Source organism: Ruditapes philippinarum, unplaced genomic scaffold (assembly GCF_026571515.1).
Source record: "Ruditapes philippinarum isolate M1 unplaced genomic scaffold, ASM2657151v2 ctg1077_1_1_1_1, whole genome shotgun sequence".
NCBI lineage: Eukaryota > Metazoa > Mollusca > Bivalvia > Venerida > Veneridae > Ruditapes > Ruditapes philippinarum.
This window is the reverse complement of record NW_026859840.1, coordinates 19,352-42,275: the sequence shown is the minus strand read 5'-3', so window position 1 is coordinate 42,275 and position 22,924 is coordinate 19,352. Positions and strand designations below refer to the sequence as shown.

General features: G+C 30.4%; 2 protein-coding genes across 2 annotated transcripts; one reads left to right on the top strand and one right to left on the bottom strand.

Annotated features, from left to right (window-relative positions):
* Positions 1-13,019: 13,019 nt before the first annotated feature.
* LOC132758072 (neuroligin-4, X-linked-like) lies at positions 13,020-15,929 on the top strand. The gene is made up of 2 exons (XM_060749585.1): positions 13,020-14,822; positions 15,025-15,929. The coding sequence occupies exons 1-2, from the start codon at positions 13,264-13,266 to the stop codon at positions 15,290-15,292; spliced, it is 1,827 nt and encodes a 608-aa protein (XP_060605568.1). The 5' UTR covers positions 13,020-13,263; the 3' UTR covers positions 15,293-15,929.
* Positions 15,930-17,228: 1,299 nt separating this feature from the next.
* LOC132758073 (uncharacterized) lies at positions 17,229-22,777 on the bottom strand. Its single transcript, XM_060749586.1, has 5 exons — positions 22,458-22,777; positions 21,698-21,874; positions 21,073-21,096; positions 19,312-19,341; positions 17,229-18,112 (listed from the first exon to the last, which is right to left on the bottom strand). The coding sequence occupies exons 1-5, from the start codon at positions 22,768-22,770 to the stop codon at positions 17,964-17,966; spliced, it is 693 nt and encodes a 230-aa protein (XP_060605569.1). The 5' UTR covers positions 22,771-22,777; the 3' UTR covers positions 17,229-17,963.
* Between the last annotated feature and the right edge of the window lie 147 nt (positions 22,778-22,924).

Sequence of the window (22,924 nt, the reverse complement as noted above, 5' to 3'; positions counted from 1 at the left end):
AAAGATGCACTTAATTTTTTATTGGGTAATAATCCGTAATTTCTACTTTCACTTTACCATTGTTTTTAGAATCGTTTGCTGCGTGAACTTTGACCTCACATAAATACTCTTCAGTGGGAGTTTAGTAAAGTACTTACATGTGTTGGAAAAACAAAGCAAAGAAAGTTCGTGTTTTATCAAGTTTATTTGAAAAAGATACAAAAAAAAAACATAATTTTGATCGAGGACCTGGCTGATCGAGGACGTGTCCAATCACTCTATGCAACATTCAGGTACGAAAATTATGGGTACGCCAGTTATCTGTGTAAAAATTTTTCACCGGGCGGTAATATCGTCGGATTTTTGCATGGAATCAATGCACAATATATTTTTCTATTACAATTTACTATTTACAGATCCCCAATTAACCGCTAGTTAATGTTATAAAGCCCGAAAGTAAGAAATCACCCAGGTCCGAAAGATGAGACCGTCATGACATGTACATTGTAACCTGGTATTTACGCTTGAAATACATCAACAAAGAGATAAAACGGGTCGAACACACATGCAAACAACTGGATTTTACATACATTTAATGGTGTTATGCTCCACGAGTCGAACTCAGTCCTATGAGCCTGTATTTAAAGAAATATTCTACATGTAGACGATATTTTTAGAAAGTAATTCCTACCGGAAGTATTCTCCGGCTTCCGTTTCACATACATTGACATAGAGCGGAACAGGGAACCAAGCACGTGTTGTGGAAGAACACTTCCGATTTAGGAATTACCTTATACATGTAGAATTTTTCTTAAAATACGGGCACATAGGACTTAGTGCCACTCGTGGAGGATAAAACCTTTCCTTGTTGATCTTGTTTTTCATATTTTATGTTCAGTTGACGGAAATTATTTACATATAGATGGTTATATAAATCTAAATTTTCAAATAGGGAAAACAGAAACAACTCAAAAATTCTATGTTGTTTCTAAAATGAATAGAAATATTATTTTAGGCCGTGATTGGTTAACACAAAATGGCGTTAGATTATATTTTGATTTAGGCTGCTTAAGAGTTAATAATACATATGTACCCCTCGAAGAAGATATTCATATTGCATCAATTGTTAGATTAAAACAGGATGTTATTCTGAAACCAACAGTTAATGTGTGCACTGCTAAGTTAAAAAAAAATCCAGGCTTGGAAAATGATAAATTATATGAATTAAAAAGTATAGAAACTGGAATGATTGCTTCTGAACCAGGTCTTATGATAACAAATTCTGTTATGAAACTTTCGGCTGATAGAAGATTTCCTATTATGATTGTCAATAATACACATAAAACTATAAGATTGAAACGAGATTCAGTAGTTGCTAAAGTTTCAGAAGTTGAGAGCATTAACTCGGTCACAGAGGCTCTTCAAACAACTTCCCCTCTTAACAACGATTTCGAACGTGATATTCATACACCTTCAGAGCATTTTAATATTGTTAGAGACTTATTAAGGAAAAATCAAAAATATTTTTCGCAAATAAAGATTCTGAATTATCACAGACAGATGCTGTAACCATGAAAATACCAACAGGTAATCATCCTCCAATCAAATTAAGCCATATCGAACACCTTTAAACAATAGAAAATTTATGAGTGACGCAATCGATGAGATGTTAGATGCTAATATTATAAAGAAGAAGTCATAGCCCTTATTCATTTCCTGTTGTTATTGTCGGAAAACGTGACGGCAGGAAACGGTTTTGTGTTGATTTTAGACAATTGAAATAAAATTACAAAGCCCAACATCATATCCTCTCCCATTAATTGACGATATTTTAAACTCTACTAGGGGTCTTCAAAATATTTTACAAAACACTAGACATGCGCTCAGGGTTTTGGCAAATACCCTGCATGAATCAGACAAGTTGAAAAAACGGCTTTTACGACATTCCGAGGCTTGTTCGAGTTCAACCGTAACACCTTTTGGCCTAGTTTCTGCCCCTGGAGTTTTCCAAGAACTCATGTCACATGTCTTACAAGGTTTAGAGGCATTGCTGTCAGTTATCTTGACGACATTCTAATATTTTCGAAGTCATTTAAATGAACATTTAAACATATACAGACAGTATTTTTCAAAGCTTAAAGAGCATAAATTAAAAACTTAAACTGAAAAAGTGCCAGTTTTATTCATCAACAAACAAAGTACCTTGGTTTTTATAATTGATCATGAAGGTAATAAAACCAGACCCAGAAAAAGGTAAAAGCTATTAGGTCACTTCCGGTACCAAAATGTGTTAAAGATGTCAGATCTTTACTTGGTGCTGCTGGTTTTTATAAAAGGGCCAAATTTCTTTGGAAACACAAAATTTAATTCTAAAAAATTTTTTTAAAAAAAACCTTAAATTTTCAACCCCTTTAAAACCCCCCGCGAAAAACAGGGGTTGTTTTGGGGTTTTTAATGGGAACAAAAAAAAATTTTCCAAAAAAAAAAGTTTCTTAAAAAAAACAATTAAACGAAAAATTGTTTTAACTTTCGGTTTATTTTCCCAAAAATTTTTAAAAAAGGGCATTCCCCCAAAAAAAACCCAAAATAAAAAGGGGCCTTTTTTAATTAATTTTTTTTAATCCCCACAAAAACTCCCCCAAAATTTAGGTGGCTCGGAAAAAAGCCAAATTGTTTAATTCAAAAAAAAAGGGTTGACAAAATCTGGTATGAAAAACCTTTATACTCCAATTAATCCAAAAAATTAAAAAAAAGTAAATTTTAAAAAGAAAAGTAAAGAAAAACCAAAAAAAAGGGAAAAAAAAAAGGAAAATTTCAAGTTTATTCCCAAATTAGGGGCGGTTTAAAAACAAAATTAGTGTTTATTTAAAAAACCTTTTTGAGGGCCCAAAAGGAAGTTTACCTATAATTTAAAAACAAAAACCCAAAAAAAAACCCTTTTAAAAATTTTATTTTTCAAAAGGGAAGCACCTTTTTAAAAAAAAAATTTAAAAACCCTTTGGGCTTTAAAAATTTTTATTTCGGGGTATAACTTGGGTAAAAAAAAAAAATATTTCCCCCAAAAGGAAAATTAAAATTTTTTAATTGCCGATTTTTTTTCTAAAACTTTCCCAATGAAGGGTTTTAAAAATTTGCCTAAACAAGTTCCGAATTTTTTTAAAAAACCTTTTAAAAATTTGACCGGGGAAATATAAAAATGAACAATTTTGCCTTCCCACAAAAAAAACAGTTTTTCAAAAAATTTAAAGGGGTAAATAATTCAAAAAATGTAAGGGGGTTTTAAACCATGGTTTTTTGGTTGAAAACCCCTAAATTTGAAAGGGGCTTGAGGTTTTTTTTTAATGTTTTTGAACCTTCTAAAAAGGGGGGGAAAAACAAAAAATGGGCCCAAAAGGAAAAAAAAGAAAAAAACAAAGGGAAAAACCAATTTTGGGGTTCAAAAAAAGGCCAAAAAATTGTAGAAGAAAATTAAAAAAATTGAAAAATTTTTAAAATTGGGGGCCCCCCAGGAAGGAAAAGTTTAAAAGGGAATTCAAAAAAACCAAATTTAAAATTGAAAATTTATATTTTTTGGAAAAAAAAACTAAAATTTCCTTCAGAAATTTTTTTAGAAAATTTACCAATTCTTTTTAAAAATTGGGTTCAAAAAATTAAAAAGGGGATATTTCCAAAATTTAAAAATTGTTTTGTTTGCCGGCAAAAAAATTTTAAAAAAACACTTGCCCTTTACCCAAAAAAAATTAAAATTTAAAAAAAAAATGGTAAACAAAAAGGAAAAACCAAACAGAGGAAAATTTTAACAAAATAAAAAAAAATATTTTGGGCCAAATATGTTAAAAAAAGAATTGTAAATTAAGTTTTATGTTTTTCTAAATTTTGGGTTTCCCATTGGTTTACAGAACCCCAACGAAAACCCAACAAAATAAAAGGAAAAAAAAAATGGGGCAAAAAAAGTTTTCCAATTTTTAATTTAAATTCCAAGAACCAATAAAAGTTATCCAAAAACGTTTAAAATAGGGCAACAAAAAAACAAATGGGTGGTTCCCCCCGGCTAAAATTAAAAAATTTGGGGTTTATTTGGAAAATTTACAGGTGGTTTTTTTCCCGAGGGGTTTTCCCTATGCTGACAAAAAAAAAATGATAATTTATCCCATTTATTTTAAAAAAAGCCAAATTTAAAACCTAAAATAGGATTCCATTAAAAACCAAATTTAATTAAAACAATTGGGAATCAATTAAACAAATAATAAATTGCTTTTAAAAAAAATTAAGGATTTTTTAAAAATTTTTTTGTTTAAGGAAAACGTACAAAAAAAACCTTTTTTTAATTTGGTTTTAAACCAAAACCGAAAAATGAACCCCGTTCTTAATTTGTTTTTACTTGAATTTAGTTTTAAAAAAGAATTTTTCCAGGGAAATTCAAAACAAGGGGGTTTTAAATTTTAACATGACCAAAGCCGAAATTTAAATTTAATTTTTGGTTTCTTTCTTAAGGGAAAAATTTTAAACCCCAATGAATTCCATTTTTTGGGTTTTTAAAAGGGAGGGCCTTTATTTAAAAAACCTTAATTTTTGTGCTAAAAACAAGGCCCTTTTCTGGCGTTTTTTTGAGTTTTCAAAATTTTTGGTTTTAAAAAGGGAAAATTTTAATCCCTTTTCCCTTTCCGGGTTTAAAAGGAACCCAAAAAAGAAAAGGGAAGAAAAGGGCTTTTTTGGGGGGGAATTAAAAGCCCGGGAAAAAAATTTTTAAATTTTGGGAAATTTTCAAATTCCTTTTTTTAAAAAAAATTTCGAAAAGAAAAGGGGCAAAAATTTTAAAAATTAATTTGGGAAAACTTTTAAAAAATAGGAAATTAGGGAAAAAGGAAACCAAACCAATTTTAATTTTGGGGATTTTTATAAATTAAAAAAACCGGGTTTTTTGGGAAATTCAAAATTTTAAATTCCAAATTAAAAAACAAATTTAAGGTTCGAAATATTAAAATATTAAAATTTCAATACAAAGAAGAAATTGAAACTGGCCGACCAAAAAGGGGAAAATCCCAAAAAATTTTTTGAATAACCCCGGGGAAAATGCGAAACGAATCTAAATTCTTAAAGAATACCAAATCCATTTTTTTAAATTTTAAACCCCGTGGTTAAAAATTTTAAAAGGGAAGGGGAAAGGTTTCAAATTCTTGAAAAAGTAAAAAATGTTTCCTTGCCGAATTTTCCGAAAAAAACCGAAAAAAACAACCCAAATTTAATAATAAAAATTTTGCTCAAAGGGGGTTAATTTTTACTTTTTTCCAAAAAAGAAATGCAAAATTTTCAAAGGATTTTGATTCAGGAAATTTTAAAAGGGGGTTTTTTAAATTTCCTTTTACCCAAAGAAAAAAAGCAATCCTCTTTTAAACAAGGGGGCAATAATGGAAATTTCCAAACCCCAAGTTTAAAACTTTGGGCCGGGTTAGAAAATTGAATTTTTCTTTTTTTAATTTAAATTTTATAAAACCTATTTTTTTAAAAAGGGGAAAATTTTGGGTTGAAAAACCAACAAAATTTTAAATATTTTTTCGGGGGGTAAAGGTAAAAACCAAAGGAAACAAAAATAAAAAATTAAACGTTTTTGGAAACCAATGGTTAAAATTTTTTCAAATTTTTTAGCCATAGTTTTAAAGTTTTTCCCTTTTATATCTAACTTTTTTGGTTAAAACAAGAAATTGTAAATTTAAAAAAGTTACTTAATAGAAAGAAAAAAATTTTATTGTTAAAAAACAAAGAAAAAAAAAATATAAAAACCCAAAACAAAAAAAATTACATTTAGGGGAATGTAAAATTCTTTTTAAATTTTTGGTGGTTTTTAATTCTTTAAAATAAATTTTCAATTTGCTTTTTATTAGAAATTTTCTTTAAAAATTTTTTATTTTTGGGGATTTAAAAGAATTTCCAAATTTTTTTATTAAAAAAGTTTTGGGTTAATAAAAATGCCATTTTCAAAAAATGGAAAAGCATTTTAAAGGATGGTTTAAATTTGGGAATTTTTAAAAAATTTTTTCCCCTTTATTTCAAATTTTAGAAAAACATGTGTAAACAAAACTGTTTCAAAGGGGGCACCAAATTTTTTAAATTTAAAAGTTTAAAAATTTGGAAAAAAGGTTTTTCTTATTTTTCGAAATTTTTAAACTAAAAAAATTTTAGCTTAGTTAAAACTAACAAAATATTTTTTGGGGGAAAATTTTAAAAATTTTTTAAATTATCAGTTTTAAACATAAAAAATATTAAAAAGGCAAAAGAGAAACATCTTTAATTTGGAATTTTTATAAAAATTTTGGCATTTTTTTTAAACAGTTGTCTTTTTTGTCATATTCTGAAAAAAAAATTAAATTGTTTTAAATTGTATTTTTAAATATTTTTAATTAACGATTAAACCGGGACAAAAAAATGCAAATTTTGGGCCCTAACAAATCACTTTGTGGGTCCAGAAAAGAAGAAGAGGTGGCGAGCGAATTGGGGCCGGAATACGGGGGAAAACATCGCCCTAACACCATTTTCCGTTTGACCCCAAAAATTGCAATAAACCCAATTAAAAAAACCCCTTTCTCTTTTGTAAAACCCAAAATGCAGATTAATAAAACAAAAAAACACTTTCTTCGATGAAAAAATTTAAAATTTGAAAAAAGCGTCTACGGTTTTTGTTTAAAAAATAATAAACATTTTGCCCAAACCAAAAACCGGATTAAAAACAAAAAAAACCCCAAACCAACAACAAAATTGTTTGGAATCAAATAAACTTTTGTTCCCTTTTTTCTTTCAAACCCAGAAAAAACCCGGGGAAAAAACTTCCGTTTTTCAAAAAAGAAAAGGGTTTTTTATTGTTTTTATATAAAATTAAAAACAAAAAACCCAGAGATTTTTTTTTGGATAAAACAATTTTCCCTTATCAAAAAAAATTATTTTTTCGAGAAAAAAGAGAATACCAAAAAAATTAATAAACAAAAACTTTTTTGGCCCGGAGGGTTTCTTTTGGAACCCCCAAAAAGAAATGTTTAATTTAATTATTTTTATTTCAAAAAAACATTGGCCTACAAAAAATTGAAAAAATTATAGATCTACTTTAAAAACTTTGTTTGTAATTTTTTTAAAAACAAAAAACATTCCTTTAAATTTAAAACAAAACCAAAACAAAACACAGGTTTACAACTGTGCCAAAAAATATTCGAAATTTTTAACTTTATAAGGGTGTTTTTAAATTAAGTTTAGGGGTTTTGAACACAAAAAAAAATTTAAAAAAAATACATAATTTTTAAATTAAATTAAAAAAATTTTCCGGGGAACCCATCAAAAAATTTTTTTTTAAAAAAAACAATTATGGTTTGTCAATTTAAATTTTAAAACTTAAAAAATTTCATAAACGATTTAAAATTCCCGACCCCCGTCAAAGGGAACCAAGCCCTTTTCCCGATTTTTTTCAGAAATTAACCCTTTTTAAACAAAAAATTTTTACCCGTCACGGGAAGTGTTAAATTTGACGAAATTGGCAAAAATAACTTTTTAAAAAACCGGAAATTTAAAAAAAACCTGGAAACTTTTTATTCAATTACCCCAATTTTTTTAAAATTTTAATTTTTAAAACTTTTTTCCCGTAATCAAAAAAATTCTTTTCTATCTTATCTTTAAAAACAATTTTAAATTTCCGGGGAAAAATTTTATAAATTTTAAAGGGGTTTTTTAAAATTAAATTATTCTTAAAATAAATTTGGGTTCCCTTTTGAAAAATTTTTAAAATTTATTTTTTTGGTTTTTTATTTTTCTTGTTCTCAAAAAAATTTTAAACTTTTTTTTTTTTTTTTTATAAAGGGAAAATAAAGGAAATTTAAATTTTTATTTTTGGGAAAAAATTTATAAAAGCAAATAATTTTTACCTTATATGTTTAAACTTTTAAAAATATATTTATTATTTTTTTTTAAAATTTTTTTTTAAAACCCAATTTTAACAAAAATTTATTATTTTCCCCTTTTTTTAAAAAATTTTTTAAAACCTAATATAAAAGGAAAACTTACCTTGCTACATTGTATCTATCCAAATTTCTCTATTAAAATGAATTTTTCTTTTTTAAATAAAGTGACCAAGGTTGATGTATAACATCCTTACCTTAGGGGGTAAAACAGATGTCAAGTTGATTTTTAGATTTTTTTTTAATTTGTTAGAACGAGTTTGAAATATTTGATATTTAATACCTTGTTTAATACATTTTTTTTAATTTTTTTATATAAGATAAAAGGAGGAATTGTCGTAATAGCTGGTTGCACGGCTAATGAGTCATAACACGCTATATTCAAAAGAACATAGACAAGTCAAACATGCTATATACATATATTAAGGTTTTTTTTCATAATGTGCACTATGGAACATGACATGATTTATGAAGTATTATAGGTTCAGGATTACATACGGACTGATCTTATGTCAAAATGATTAATATATGTAACTCAAAACGTGTGTATTTATTATACATTATAAATGTCCTTAGGACAGGTTGATATTATATATACTATTCTCAAATGTCAGAGCAGGAGTTCAGCTTTGGTATTCCACTCGTTCACTTGTGTGTTTGTATTTGTATATTAAAAGTATGTAACATCCGTGAGTTCTTCCTCCGTTATACGACACATGTACTTTAACGTCTCTGGTATAAACAATTTATTGTTTGTAAAATTTGAAATAGATATTAAAGAAACATTGATAATTTTCAAGCACATCATTCAAGTTTTTCAACCTTAAACGGTAAAATAATTATAGAAAAATTAGAAGTATCAACGTAATAGTTTTTGTTCTTAATTAGTGTAATTCGGATTTCCCTACAGGTTAATACGTAACGTACCGGCAAACGGTTATTAGCTAGGTTTCGAACAGGTCAATTAACCAATCATGTCCGGTTTACAGATCACATGCTCCTCCATGTACCGAAAACAGGTCACGTGCTCCTCCATGCCTCAAAAGTTAAACGCGTACCAATACCCTGCGGTCTCCAGACCGCAGGGAATGAATATAAGAAACTTTATAAAAGACTCATGCACTTATTATCATCATCATCATTATAACCACCACCATCATCATCATCATCACCACCATCATCATCATGATCATCAAGAACATCAAAATCATCATCATCATCATCATTTCATCATCATCATCATCATCATCATCATCATCATATCATCATCATCATCATCATCATCATCATCAGAGAAATCATCATCATCATCAGAGAAATCATCATCATCATCATCAGAAAAATCATCATCATCATCAAGAACATCATCGTCATCATCATTATGATCATTATCACCACCACCATCATCATCATCATCAAGGACATCATCATCATCATCATCATCAGAGAAATAAGCATCATCATCAAGAACATCATCATCATCATCATCATCATCATCAGACAAATCATCATCATCATCATCATCATTAGACAAATCATCATCATCATCAAGATCATCATCATCATCATCATCATCAGGAAAATCATCATCATCACCACCATCCATCACCATCATCATCATCATCAAGCAAATCATTAAATCAATATCATCATCAGCAGCAGCATCAGTATCATCTTCATAAACAAAATCATCATCATCACTATCATCATCATCAGCAGCAACAGAAGCAGCATAAACAAAAACATGCCATCATCATCATCATCGAGATATCATGTTTTGCACTATTTGAACAATTATTCTCCTAAAATTAAAATTTATACAATCGTCATCATAGTTTAAAATATCAGTGGAGGAAGTATTGTCCGATAACTCTCTTAGTTATTCAAGTGTTTCGTAAACAGCTTTATATCGGAAGTAACATTAAAATTTAAACGTTAATTGTTTTCATTGTATAGTCCGGCCACCAACCCACACAAATTTATAATATAATACATATGATATTACAATCACGTAGGACAATAAATGAGGAAGTAAAATCAAAGTATACTTAAGATTTGCGGAAGTTTATACTTATTGTTGTCTGTATATATTAGATAAAAATATTGAAAGTGTAGCAAGATCATGAATTAAAAGGAAATATCTGATCTTATGCACGTAAAGACAATATTATCTGATCTTATGCACGTAAAGACAATATTATCTGACCTTATGCACGTAAAGACAATATTGTTTTTAAGATTGAAGAATCATGAAATTAATGGTTTGGTTAAGTTTTTTTTTTTCAAGAATAATTGTTGCTGTTTTAGCCTGCTTATTTTAAGAAAAAAAAAACTATTGAAAGGACTTTAAACTTACGACATCTGATGTGAATTATTGTTTTATTTGTTTACCCGTGCCGCATACCAATTCAATGCATTACGTTTGTCGCATTTTGAAATGTTTTGAAAACCATCATAGGGCGGTTATATTAAATTGACTTTTTAAGAAATTTGTTTAAAATTTACTTTCCTTATAATCTATGTACATGTATCTTGATCATCATTGGTATTTGACATTTAGCGTTACTTTGTTTTTCTCTACATTTAATAATTATATTTATCACACACCCGTGCCGATTTTGCGACTCCGTAAATATTGTATTGCACGGCCGTGCATATATTTGACGTGACGTCATTAGCGTTATACAAACATAGTGTAAAGACGCGCTAAATGTTAGCGTTATACTATAGGCGCGTCAATGAAAAATGACTCTTATTTCACTTTAAACGGTCTTTATTTTTGGTATGTGATAAATAGAATATTAAATTCGTGTAAGTTCATTACTGAATTTATTGCACTCGTTGAATAAATAATATTATGCTCGCCAGAGGCTCGCATAATATAATTTTATTCAACTCGTGCATAAATTCAGTATTGAACTTGCAGTCATTCAATATCCTCTATTAATCATGTCCATAGGACCAAAAATGGTTTGCCCTTTGGGTCAGTTAATAGGAGCTACGCATTTAAATATTCATCTTGAAGTAGTGTCCCTGTACCTAGGCTCAGTTGGCTATTGTTCTGAGACCATTTTTGTTCAATTGACTCTTCTCGGCAACAATAATATTTTGAGGTTATATTTTTAGCATGCTTCATAATTATATGCTTCTCTACAGCTATGTTTTGCGCTACAATTCAAGGCTTACCAAACTGTGTTATAATTGCACCAGGGAAAAGCATTTGACAGATAAAACCCTTTGATGCATTAGGGAGGTATTGGCCGGACAAGGTTTTCGAACACACGCTCGCACGCACGCATACATGGACAACCTAGAATATATAATTAAATAATTTTACATTATTGAATGAGTTGAAGTCACGCAAGTGTTGTGAATAGGCCACATGTAAAAAAATAATGAAACAAAAACATCATTTGCAAGGGCGTAGCGCCCATTACGCACAATACGCAATTGCGTATAAAAAAATTCCGAAGGTGAAAAAATAAAAATGAGAAAATCTAAGTTTTAATGCCCAATAATGGTTTTATCGCAATAGATTTAGATCTCCATTTCTGTTTACATAATATTTCGTTGCGTCATACTGTTTATAGTGTTCTTTATTGTTCTACAGCCTCGACATATCATGAATAGAAATTCTCTCCATAACCATAAGTTGCACATAGATGCATGAACCAAGAATCTTCTAAGAATTTATTTACAATCATTAAGGATCTAATAGAGAAAAGCTTGCAGAATATATTATACATAGACATATGAAAACTTATTCATATGAAAAATATGTGATAACCATGAGTTTAACATATGTTTGTTGACATATTTTTCATATGGTACTGTTTACATATGTTAATCTTACATATAAAAAACACATGTTCTTAAACACATATGTTTTTCAAAACACATGAAACACAGATGTTTTACATATGGATAACATTTGGGGTACCAAACATACAGCAAACATGTGGTGCATATTTACCATATTTAAATATGCACCACATGTTTGCTGTATGTTTGGTACCCCAAATGTCATCCATATGTAAAACATCTGTGTTTCATGTGTTTTGAAAAACATATGTGTTTAAGAACATGTGTTTTTTATATGTAAGATTAACATATGTAAACAGTACCATATGAAAAATATGTCAACAAACATATGTTAAACTCATGGTTATCACATATTTTTCATATGAATAAGTTTTCATATGTCTATGTATAATATATTCTGCAAGCTTTTCTCTATTAGATCCTTAATGATTGTAAATAAATTCTTAGAAGATTCTTGGTTCATGCATCTATGTGCAACTTATGGTTATGGAGAGAATTTCTATTCATGATATGTCGAGGCTGTAGAACAATAAAGAACACTATAAAGTGTTTACTTTAGTAATTTACATGTACTTTGTTAATTGCCTAACTTGAGTTAAAACTTTAATTGCATTTAATCATGATAACTATAATGAAATTTTCATGCTGAGCAATAAAGGTACAACCTTGACCTTACTAGATATAAATACCATTTTGCATATTAGAAGAAAAAATATATTCTTTATTTGCCTCCGAGTAATGTAATGGAATTCTCCAAATATTTAACTAATTTGATGGTATTTTGTGATAATATTGATGACTCTGCAGATTTGTAAGGATCATATTATATTAAAAGTTCATGCTATAATCGTAATTATTTTTGGCTTAGTTATTTTCTACATTTAATCAAGCATGTAATTAAAATGTTTATTGTACAATTTATTATTCGTTATCTTGTAAATAATTTGCATTTTCTGAATTATTCCTGGCATGACAAGATCTTTCCACTCCATCATTTTATATGTGATTTACCTTTTCATTTGATGCTTTGTGAAATTACGTAAAGGTGTTATACAAAAAATGTGGTTATAAAGTACGCAGTTGGAGGTCTAATATACGATGTTTGCACACGTATCGTCGATATCCTATAAAAACATATATACATATTTATACATTCATCCATCATCAAGTAACACTCTCCTTGGGAAATTATATAAAAAATGTAAATGATAGTGTAGATAATATAAATATCTGTACATTTGTACATTAAATTGAATACGAGTAACTTGAAGACAACCCTGCCGGATATAAACTTAATACCTTATATAAACATTCTTGTAACCAACATAAACAGTTGTTTACAAAGCGCGTTATTTCATCCTTCAGCGCGCATGCCATTTAGTGTAGAAAACGTGTATATTTGATTGCTACACTTCTGTTTTATGTGTGGATTAATCACGTGCTAGTCCCCCAGTATTTATATCATAATAATTTGGTAAATTAATTTTATTACATGTGTTAGAAAAATAAGAAAATTAAAAGGAAAATGTCTCTATATAAAATATTTTTCTTATGTATTCTTCAACATCTATTTGTTATAGAAGTTTTAAGTTCGTGGCACCAGGAAATAACTTTATCTACTGGGATTGGAACGTTTATTGGAAATATAGATACGGTAACTTTTGATGGAGACAGCAAACATGTTCAACGTTACCTTGGTATTCCATACGCTAAACCTCCTGTAGGAGAACGAAGATTTGCACGACCGGAGCCATTTGGAACATTTTCTGATGTTTATAACGCAACATTCCATAGACCACATTGTATACAGGTCATACCGCCGTTTTATAAACACCTGGAAGACATGGTCAAAAGCGAAGATTGTCTTTATCTCAACATATATGTTCCAGGTAATACGACTTCGAAGAACAATAGCTTGGCGGTTATGTTGTATATTTATGGAGGAAGTTTTGCTATTGGAGGGGCTGATATTTATTCTGGAGATATTCTAAGTGCATTTAATGATGTCATCGTTGTTACAATCAACTATAGACTAAATGTTTTTGGATTTCTAAGCAATGGGACCAAATCTTCAGGAAATTATGGATTATGGGATATGAGAATGGCTATTCAATGGGTTCATGATCATATAAATGAATTTGGCGGGGACCCTACACGTGTTACACTCTTCGGAAATTCTGCAGGTGGTGCAGCGGCTATGTATCAAGCTATTTATCCTCAGAACAAAGGTTTATTTCAAAGAATAGTTGCACAGAGTGGAACTGTTTTATCTTTCTGGGCGTTTCAAAAGAATCCTACCGAAGTATTCGCCAGCTACATCAAAGATACAAATTGCGATTTATCCGACTACGATCAGATAATTGTTTGTCTCCGCAGTAAATCTGTTAAACAGTTACAAACTGATTCATGGTCATTTCTTCCATCAGTTGATAGAGACTTTTTACATAAAGACCCTTCTAGCATTCTCTTTGACGATTCTTTTGAAGGAAAGTCTGCACAGAAGTTTTTTGCAGAAATTGATGTCATCATAGGTGTAGCTGGCAGTGACGGAGCGGTGAATGTCCCTATATGGGAGGAAGAGTTGAAAGAAAAGCAAATAGACATAAAAACAGGGGTTCCTAGAAGTTATTTTGAAAATGTTAAAGTGCCAGAAATAATAACAACGGTGTTTGGCAAAACGTCTCCAATGTTAACTGAATCAGTAATACACCAATACACAGACTGGACACGACCAGATGATGCTTTGACGACAAGAAGAAATATGGTGGATCTTGCCTCTGATTCTGAATTCTTTTTACCAGCAATTAATTCAATCCAAAAACATAGCGATATCGTGATGAAAGGGCGTAAATCGACATCATTCTTTTATGTTTTTGACCAGAAGCCAAGCTTTGTTCCCTACCCAGACTGGCTGGAAGGTGCGACACATACCATGGAAGTGGCTTATGTGTTTGGACTTCACGAATCATTGGAGCGTAAACTTGTTGACGACTTGGGTGGTGTTGACCCTTTCAAGGTCACTCAAGATGACATCAAGCTGTCAGCACAAATGATGACATTGTGGAGTAACTTCGCTAAAAGCGGGTAGGTCTTAAATTGTTAGCAAGCAGTTCAATATTTTAAACTGGATGTGTTTTTTTTCAATACCAATATATTGCAATTTTCGATTCAATTGAAAAAAGAGGCAAGGAGTAAAATATTATGCCTGGTATTTGTGTTAAGTTTGTCTAAGGAAATTACTTAAAATATCAAATATTGTCTTTATAAATCCTTTGATTTTTTTCAGGGATCCTAGTTCCCCTGTAACTGCTACATCGTTTGAATGGCCGCAATACAACACTAACGAGCAGAAGTATCTTAATATCGTAGTTAAAATGACGTCACAGTCGGTGAAGCACCATCTAGCGGCCACACGGATAGCGTTTTGGCAAGAATTAGCTCCCGTTCTGCAACGTTGTAATACTGAACAAATCACATCAAATGCACCATATAGTTCAGTTCATTTTACAACAAGTGTTAGTGTGATACTGTACCTATGGAAACTGTTTTTTTGAACTGATCATACATGCACATCGTTATATAGACATAAATGAATGACAAATATTTGTAATAGACACATATATTTTCAGAAGGAGACTGTGAATGTTTACTTCTGACATTTCTAGTGTTTTCCTTTTAGCCAAGGTCCGATCGATTTACGTATAAAATTCCTCCGTACACGATTTAAATAACAATATTTTACATTTTCTAAGCTTACAAATATCTGTTTTTTTTGTTAACGGATAAGATAATATTAGAATTACTTTGTTTTTTTACTAAAATGATATTTTTCTGCCTTGCCAATGGTCTATACCGATAATTCCACAAAGAGCATGAAAAATAACAACTAAAATACTTCACATGTGAAAGGCACATTAAGAAAAATAACATAAACGAACTTTTATTATCATAACAGAATGACAATCGACAGAAAGTAAATTTTTTGACACGTATATATTCTGTTAATAAAAACTTTCTTCATGTTGACGCGCTGTATTCAGTCTGTATTGAAGTATTCAATTTCACTATACTCCACATAATATGAAACTTTATCATAATGATTATGTGTACATGATAAATTGTTAGGTAACATTTAAACTACATTATCGTATGTCATGCCCTGCATTTAGATTGTAATAAGTTTAAGCTGTTTGATTATAGTTGAGTGATTCAATTTCCATAGATATTAGTCATATGCACTTTAAAACAAAGGACAACAGAATCCCGAAAGAACGCAGGAAAACACGTTCAAATAGAAAATGTTGCAGTATCGGTTTGATTGAATCTGTTCATGGACCGTACTGGAAAATGTAAGTTACCATCCACGCCCCCCACAAACACCGGTCTTAATATAATTTATAATTTAAACACGAATAATGGTGAAACATATTTGTTTTATATACTATAATATATTCAAATGACTACAAAGTTTGTATGGATAATCACAGTACCAAATACGCCTCTGTTTGGAATATAGCTGTTCTGAATCGTTTATATACACTGGGTGTCTGCATAATAAACTCATACTGTTCACTTAATTAGATTCATAAGCGTTTTACGGTTCAACAACTATCACTAGCGGTTAACGTCAGTGTTAAATGCATTCAGTTAAACGTCACTTGCACATGCACATCACGAACAACAACAACATGTGATTATGACAATGTTGAACATAGATTTATATTGTGAAAAATTGCTGTTTTCATTGAAAAGCCTCCTATTACAATTTCAAAACTATGAAAAATGTTTCAATACTGATGAAACTTGACTAGACCATAGCCTCTGTAACAGCATGCTCCATCGTAAATTTCCTGTTACCATAGCAACGGAGGACGTCTCAAAATTGCCAAAAATCACTATTTTGCATTGTTTTTTCCCCCATCAAATCTGATTTCAAAGTGCTGCAACTTCTCAATGAATTGAGATAGAGTAAAAGGCTTTTCAGCGTCGGTTACTAGTTACCCTAAGATCCACCTGAGGCCATTTAATTTTAGCCTGCCACATGTCCAAAATATCCAGATCAAATCTCTGTTGTACTTGATGTAACAGTATCTTTAATATAATACATAAACATCATTGTTTCAAGGTTTTCCTTTATTTAATTTGTTTTCTCATGGTGGTATGAAGCAAAGAGTCTATACATTGTTGAGTTCCTTACTGTTTATAACTAGTACTGTACTCTTACATTGCTGCAAAATATGTAGCACCGAGTCCGATATAGCTTTAACAGCTGTATATTCAACCAATTAACTTTAGTATTTTACTCAACAATGTATATAACCTCGTTGTTACAAATGTATTGCACTGTATTGTTTTTAGGCGTACTATAAAATGTATATTTGTTTCAATATAAATACATGAACATTCGTTTACTAAACAAATCAGTAGATACTAAACATTTTTTTTACATCATGTTGTACTTTAACACAATAATATCACGTTGTACTTTTACAAAATGATATTATGTTGTACTTTTAAAAATTGACGCCATGTACTCTAACACAATGACTTCTTGTTGTACTTTAAAGATATACATGTACTATGTTCAAATTTGATATAAAAGTATTGATAACTGCTACAAGTTTCTTTGTAAATACTATTTAAAAAGAACATACATCTAGGTAGAAATGAAGTGAAAACAATGCTCAACAAACATACTGTCAAGTCAATGAAGAGGATGATTCCGAGTCTAAATTTCTGTTTAAAATTTTACACACTGTAGGTGATCACAATATGAATATAATTATAGTGTCAATAAAAAACTGGCATTTTTTAAATAAGATCAAGTTTTTATATTAAAGTTAGACATTTTCAGTAATAATTTCATATAATTCAATAAATTTCTGTAATTTAAAAAATCTTACTCGAAGATGAGTATAGTACCTCTTTAGGACAATGACATATAAACAGGTTGTAGAATATATCTGTTACATACTTTACCTAAATTTATCTATGTAAAAATGCTAACTAAACTGTCTGAATTCATTCGATATTCTTGCGTATGCTCATTTCATTTTCTATTTTTTTAACCAAGAAAATGTAAAATTGTATTGTTAAGTCAATGCCCTGGTCTCATACGATTCATTAATTTATGTTATATGCAACGTATATGATATATTTTGTGAGTTTGCAGAAAAAGCTCATCATAAATATTTGAATAATGTCGTAATTATCTTATCAAATGGTTCAACATTTTACATCGTAACAGCAGTAAGAATTGCAACATAACGCCCCGCACCAACAGCCGCCAGAACTACCGTCCGATCTAAGTCCATCCATAACATGAGGTGACATGGAAAATTCTAGACATCTTGAACCTTTTGTAGACATACAACCTTGAAAACAAAATAAGTACACACGTATTGAAATAATACCACGTAAAATGCATTGACAATGCAGTGTTAAAAAAGGTGTGACAAAAATAAGTCATTATATACATATAAACTAAATTCTATACATGCAGTAAAACATGTCATGAACGATCTATTTATACGGTGTAGACTTTTTTTGATTCCTTTCTCCATATGAATATAAATATATGCTTCCAGACACAAGATAATGGTATAATCGTAATAGATTCTACATTACATATTTCTCAGACAATAGAATGCACCTCTATATAAAAAGCCTCATTACCTCAGTATATACTTGTGTCTATAAGTTGTAGTATTGACGGATACATTTTAGTTACATACGTAACATGTAAGGCACACAAGCCCTGTCGGTGAAAAGCGCCCGTAGCGCCAAAAATATCTCCGTTGCGTATTTATGTCATACCCCTTGTTCCCTGTCCGAATTTGGTTCTCGTCATTAGAATATAGACTGGCTAATTGACACGTTATTTATTAGGTAAATAAAATTAGATAATGATAAAAAGAATATGATATTCAAACATGGCACTATCACTTCAGTTAAACGTTTTTTTTAATTCCTTAAAGCTCGGTGATGTACATGAGAAAAGTTACATTTAGTAAAGAATTTGAAAACACAATGATTTTGTTTAAACAAGAAAAAATAAAAATAAACAAAAGCAAGAGCACACGGCGTCTAATAATAGTTCACCTCCTATCAGTCTTTAGATGTCAGTGTATGAAATTGTCTATATATACAATAAACTGGTTCGTTATATTTACAAAACAGAAAGACGAATTTTTAAAGTCTCCACACGGCACAAACAAAATTGATGTGACGGTAGAATAAAGAAAAACGGAGCCCCTAGAGACTATCCCCCCAAATAAATAAATAAATAAATAAATAAATGAATAAATAAATAAATAAATAGATAAATAAACACAAAACAAAACAAACAAATAAAACACACACACACAAGGGAAAAAACCGTAAACATTGAAAATGTTGCAGACTCATTTGACATGGACGGTACTTGAAAGTACAAGCTACCGTTCACGCCCCCATGCACCGGCTTGTAAGCAATATTCTACTTCATCTTAATCGGAATTTTAATTCTACTCTCCAAAATGATCGACATTCTTGTTGTATTAATAAGTGGAGTATGGTGTATTTTTACAGTTACCTGTCGCTCCTGGTGGTATAAGTTGTCCGTCTGCAAATTGCAAAAATATGTTCAAAATTATTAAGCAACATAAGTTCATAAATACATGTATATAACTGTATTTCACAATTACAGAAAATTATACAGAAACACAACTGCTTTAATCTATTTTAAACTTCAGAGTCTTGACTTCAGTCAGGCCAGGTTGGTCCAACGATACGTTTTCGAGCTGGACTGGAATAATGTTAATCGCGTTTTCGTCCCGCGACTCGAAAATTTCGCTATGCGCCAAGCCATTTTAACTTGTTAATTCTCGACTTTTCCCTTTGCGGTATCGCGAGGCGAAAACATAAATGGCACAAATCAGCCACCATACAAATGGGTGCCTTACGCAGCACAATGTATTTTACTACAGCAAACTTTTCTGCCGAAGTAAAAACAAATTGAAGTTGTAAAAAAAGATAATCTTGAACGAATTGCATTTAGTTAACTGGTTTAAAAAAAAGATAATACAATCAATGGAGAATTCAAGCAACTAATTGTCTCAAGTTCCCTAAGTGTGGTTTTGTTAGGAAGCTTCTGTACACTTAATTTATTTAACATCGAAAATAGATACATTCATTGAAAATCTTTAAACCTCGGTGACGTAGATTGTAAATGAACCAACAATAAATATAGCGTTTAAATCATTAAAAAGCTAAATAACCATAAAAAATGTAACACCATTTTCAACCCTAAATTTTAATTCTTCTGTCTATGGTAGGGGAACAATTCTCAAAATATAATATTCCCACCAAACGTCAGCCCTGTATCCCGCCTCTGCTTCAATGATTAAGTTTTTGGTATCTCAACAATGAGGTTACATACAGTACGTTACGGTAAGGAAGTATGTGCTTCATAAGGTCCACACAAAAAGCAGCTGTCGCCGTCAAGTACGGACCCCGGACATGTCACCAGTCATGCCCTTAAAGTGTAACATTTTTAAACACAAAGTGGTGATAATTTACCTCCATGCAATTTCAAGAGAGTATTAGCCAATTTTAAGTCAAAAGTAGGTCACTGTACGGCGGACAATGACAACCTAAATGTACAGTAACCTGAGACAACATGAAAAGGTAGCCATGAAAAAAGCTATTGTGCAAGAAAAAATGCCTGCCTTTCGAGCTGCAACAGTTAGGTATACGCCTGTCGTCTTGTTTTGCTAAGCATTTTACACCACATTTGTATCCTTTTTTCCCCACAGAACTGCAGAATTGCGTTCTACTGATCACGTTATTTATACACTGCATTTTCTACATGACATTTTAAATTAGTCATCATATTCATATCTAGTTTCTTCTATTCTTTTAGTGTTGTCCGTGAAACCAACATAATGATGTTTAGTTGGCATTCCTACTGAATCTTATGACTTTTGTTGTTTATTAATGAGCCTTGTCATGACAAAACCAACATAATGCGTTTGCGACCAGCATGGATCAAGACCAGCCTGCGCATCCGCGCAAACTGATCAGGGTCCATGCTGTTCGTTTACAAACCGTATTACAAGTAGACAAACTGATAGTGAACAGCATGGATCCTGGTCAGACTGCCCGGGCATCAGCCGTGAAATTGTCTTTGAAAGTTTAAATTTAATGTACATATATACATATATACTTATTAGCTTGTCTTTTTATGAGGTATCATATGATTGTAATTTGATAAAAAAAGAATCGAGGTAAATATAAAACTTCACATTTAAAATTATGAAAAAGTATTAACAAATATTTTGTATCCGATACTTACTTGGTAGGTAGCCAACATCAATAGCTGATCAAAAGAAAGAAAAGTAAAAAGGTTTAGAAATGAATAATCGTTCTGCAATCGTTGTAATACTATATCTAAAACAATGCTATAGAATATTTCACTTAGATTTCTAGTTTTAAATGTGTTTCTTGTCATACGTGAACAATATAAAGCACTGTAAACTATGAAATGACGTGTTGAGAACACATTCTACGTATTAAATGCAAATCAATGAGAGTAAAGTTATTTCAAATTTCGACACAAAACAAAATATCGCTTCATGCCTCAAGAAAGATGAGCAAAAATTTCTGGAAAATCAACCTCAATTAAAATGTTTAGCGATTACAAGAAAAGTTAAAATATTTACAATTCAATTACTAATTTACATTTTTTTTTTCATTTGAAATTAGTTAACTTTTTATGATTATATTGAATATATATGGTAGCTGGTTAACGCCATGTCGTAATTTTGTTTTACACAGTTTGATTTTGTCGGGTCTTCGTGTTTTCGCATTTTCGTGGCGAAAAATTTGAAAATTCGATAAAAATTATGGCCTAAACATATCACCACATAAGTGACCAAAACAAAAAGAAGAAAGAATGTGTGATAATTCACGTGTGGTACCTGGAGAACATTTTGGAGTAGTCCACGTGCCATCAGCTTGACATCTAATTATACCAACACCGCCAGCCGGGGAGTGACTGCACGACGAGCACGTGTACGAGGCTTGATCACCCGCTGTGTAACCTTCCACGGACGTTATTGTACCTCCGTCAACAGCGAGCGGGGAATTACAGTTAACTGTTTGTGGATACAAGACAAATTTTATAAGCCGTCACCAATATGTTCTATTATTATTTTAAAAGTGATCAAATAATGTCAACAATGAAACTGCAAAATGTAGAAATGTTGAGAATATAGTTTTAAAACATAACTGTATCAGTCATATTATTGTAGTTTCATTGAATAACCAACTTAATTGTTAAAGTGACATTATGCCCATAATGTACAGGTAAAAGCTTCAATATGTTAATATTTTGCCATATTTGTTTCCAATTTACTATCTTACTTTTAATGAATATTCAGTAACCCAATAATAATTTACCCGGGAATTTCTACAAATAATTTTCAGTAAAGCAGTCTTTATATTTTATTCTAAACATTTCTTATTATCAAATATTGGTCCGTCAATCATTCGAAATATATTTCTTATGAAAAATAAGCAAAATATTACTTTAAATTTGACTATGCTGAAGCAATCATCGTGTGATGAATCTGCACAGAGACAACTATCAAACCAATTAACAATTAAAAATGATTTTATAACACATGTAACAAATTTCAGTGATACCAATACAAAATGTTCATATGTTTCAATTCTTACTATTTTTGAAGTAACAAATAGTGCCACTCTTTTCTATCACGTTCCGCCTTCCCCTGCAAATTGTACATATGCTTTTATCTCGTTCATAGAATATTGTCGCGCACTCTGGATTGTTCTCACACATATTAGAACACATTAATTTACTTCTCACAGACAACTGAAATATCTTCTCCGAATCTGTGCATATTTTATTGTTTAATGTTGCATCCGTGACGAAATAGGTTGTCTTTAAAACACAGTTCACATTGCTGTAGATAAAACATATCAAAACAACAAAAACTGATCGAGTGTTTTTAAAACAACGTAAAAACATTTTCAACACGAAATTGAAATATTAAGATTTAAAATCTGTATTTATCTAATAATAGACTATAGTATATTAATTCATAAATTTGATTGCTTCTTACTTTCACTTATAAAAATAACATCACTGCCATTTATGGTAAAAACATTTTATTTTATTTCAT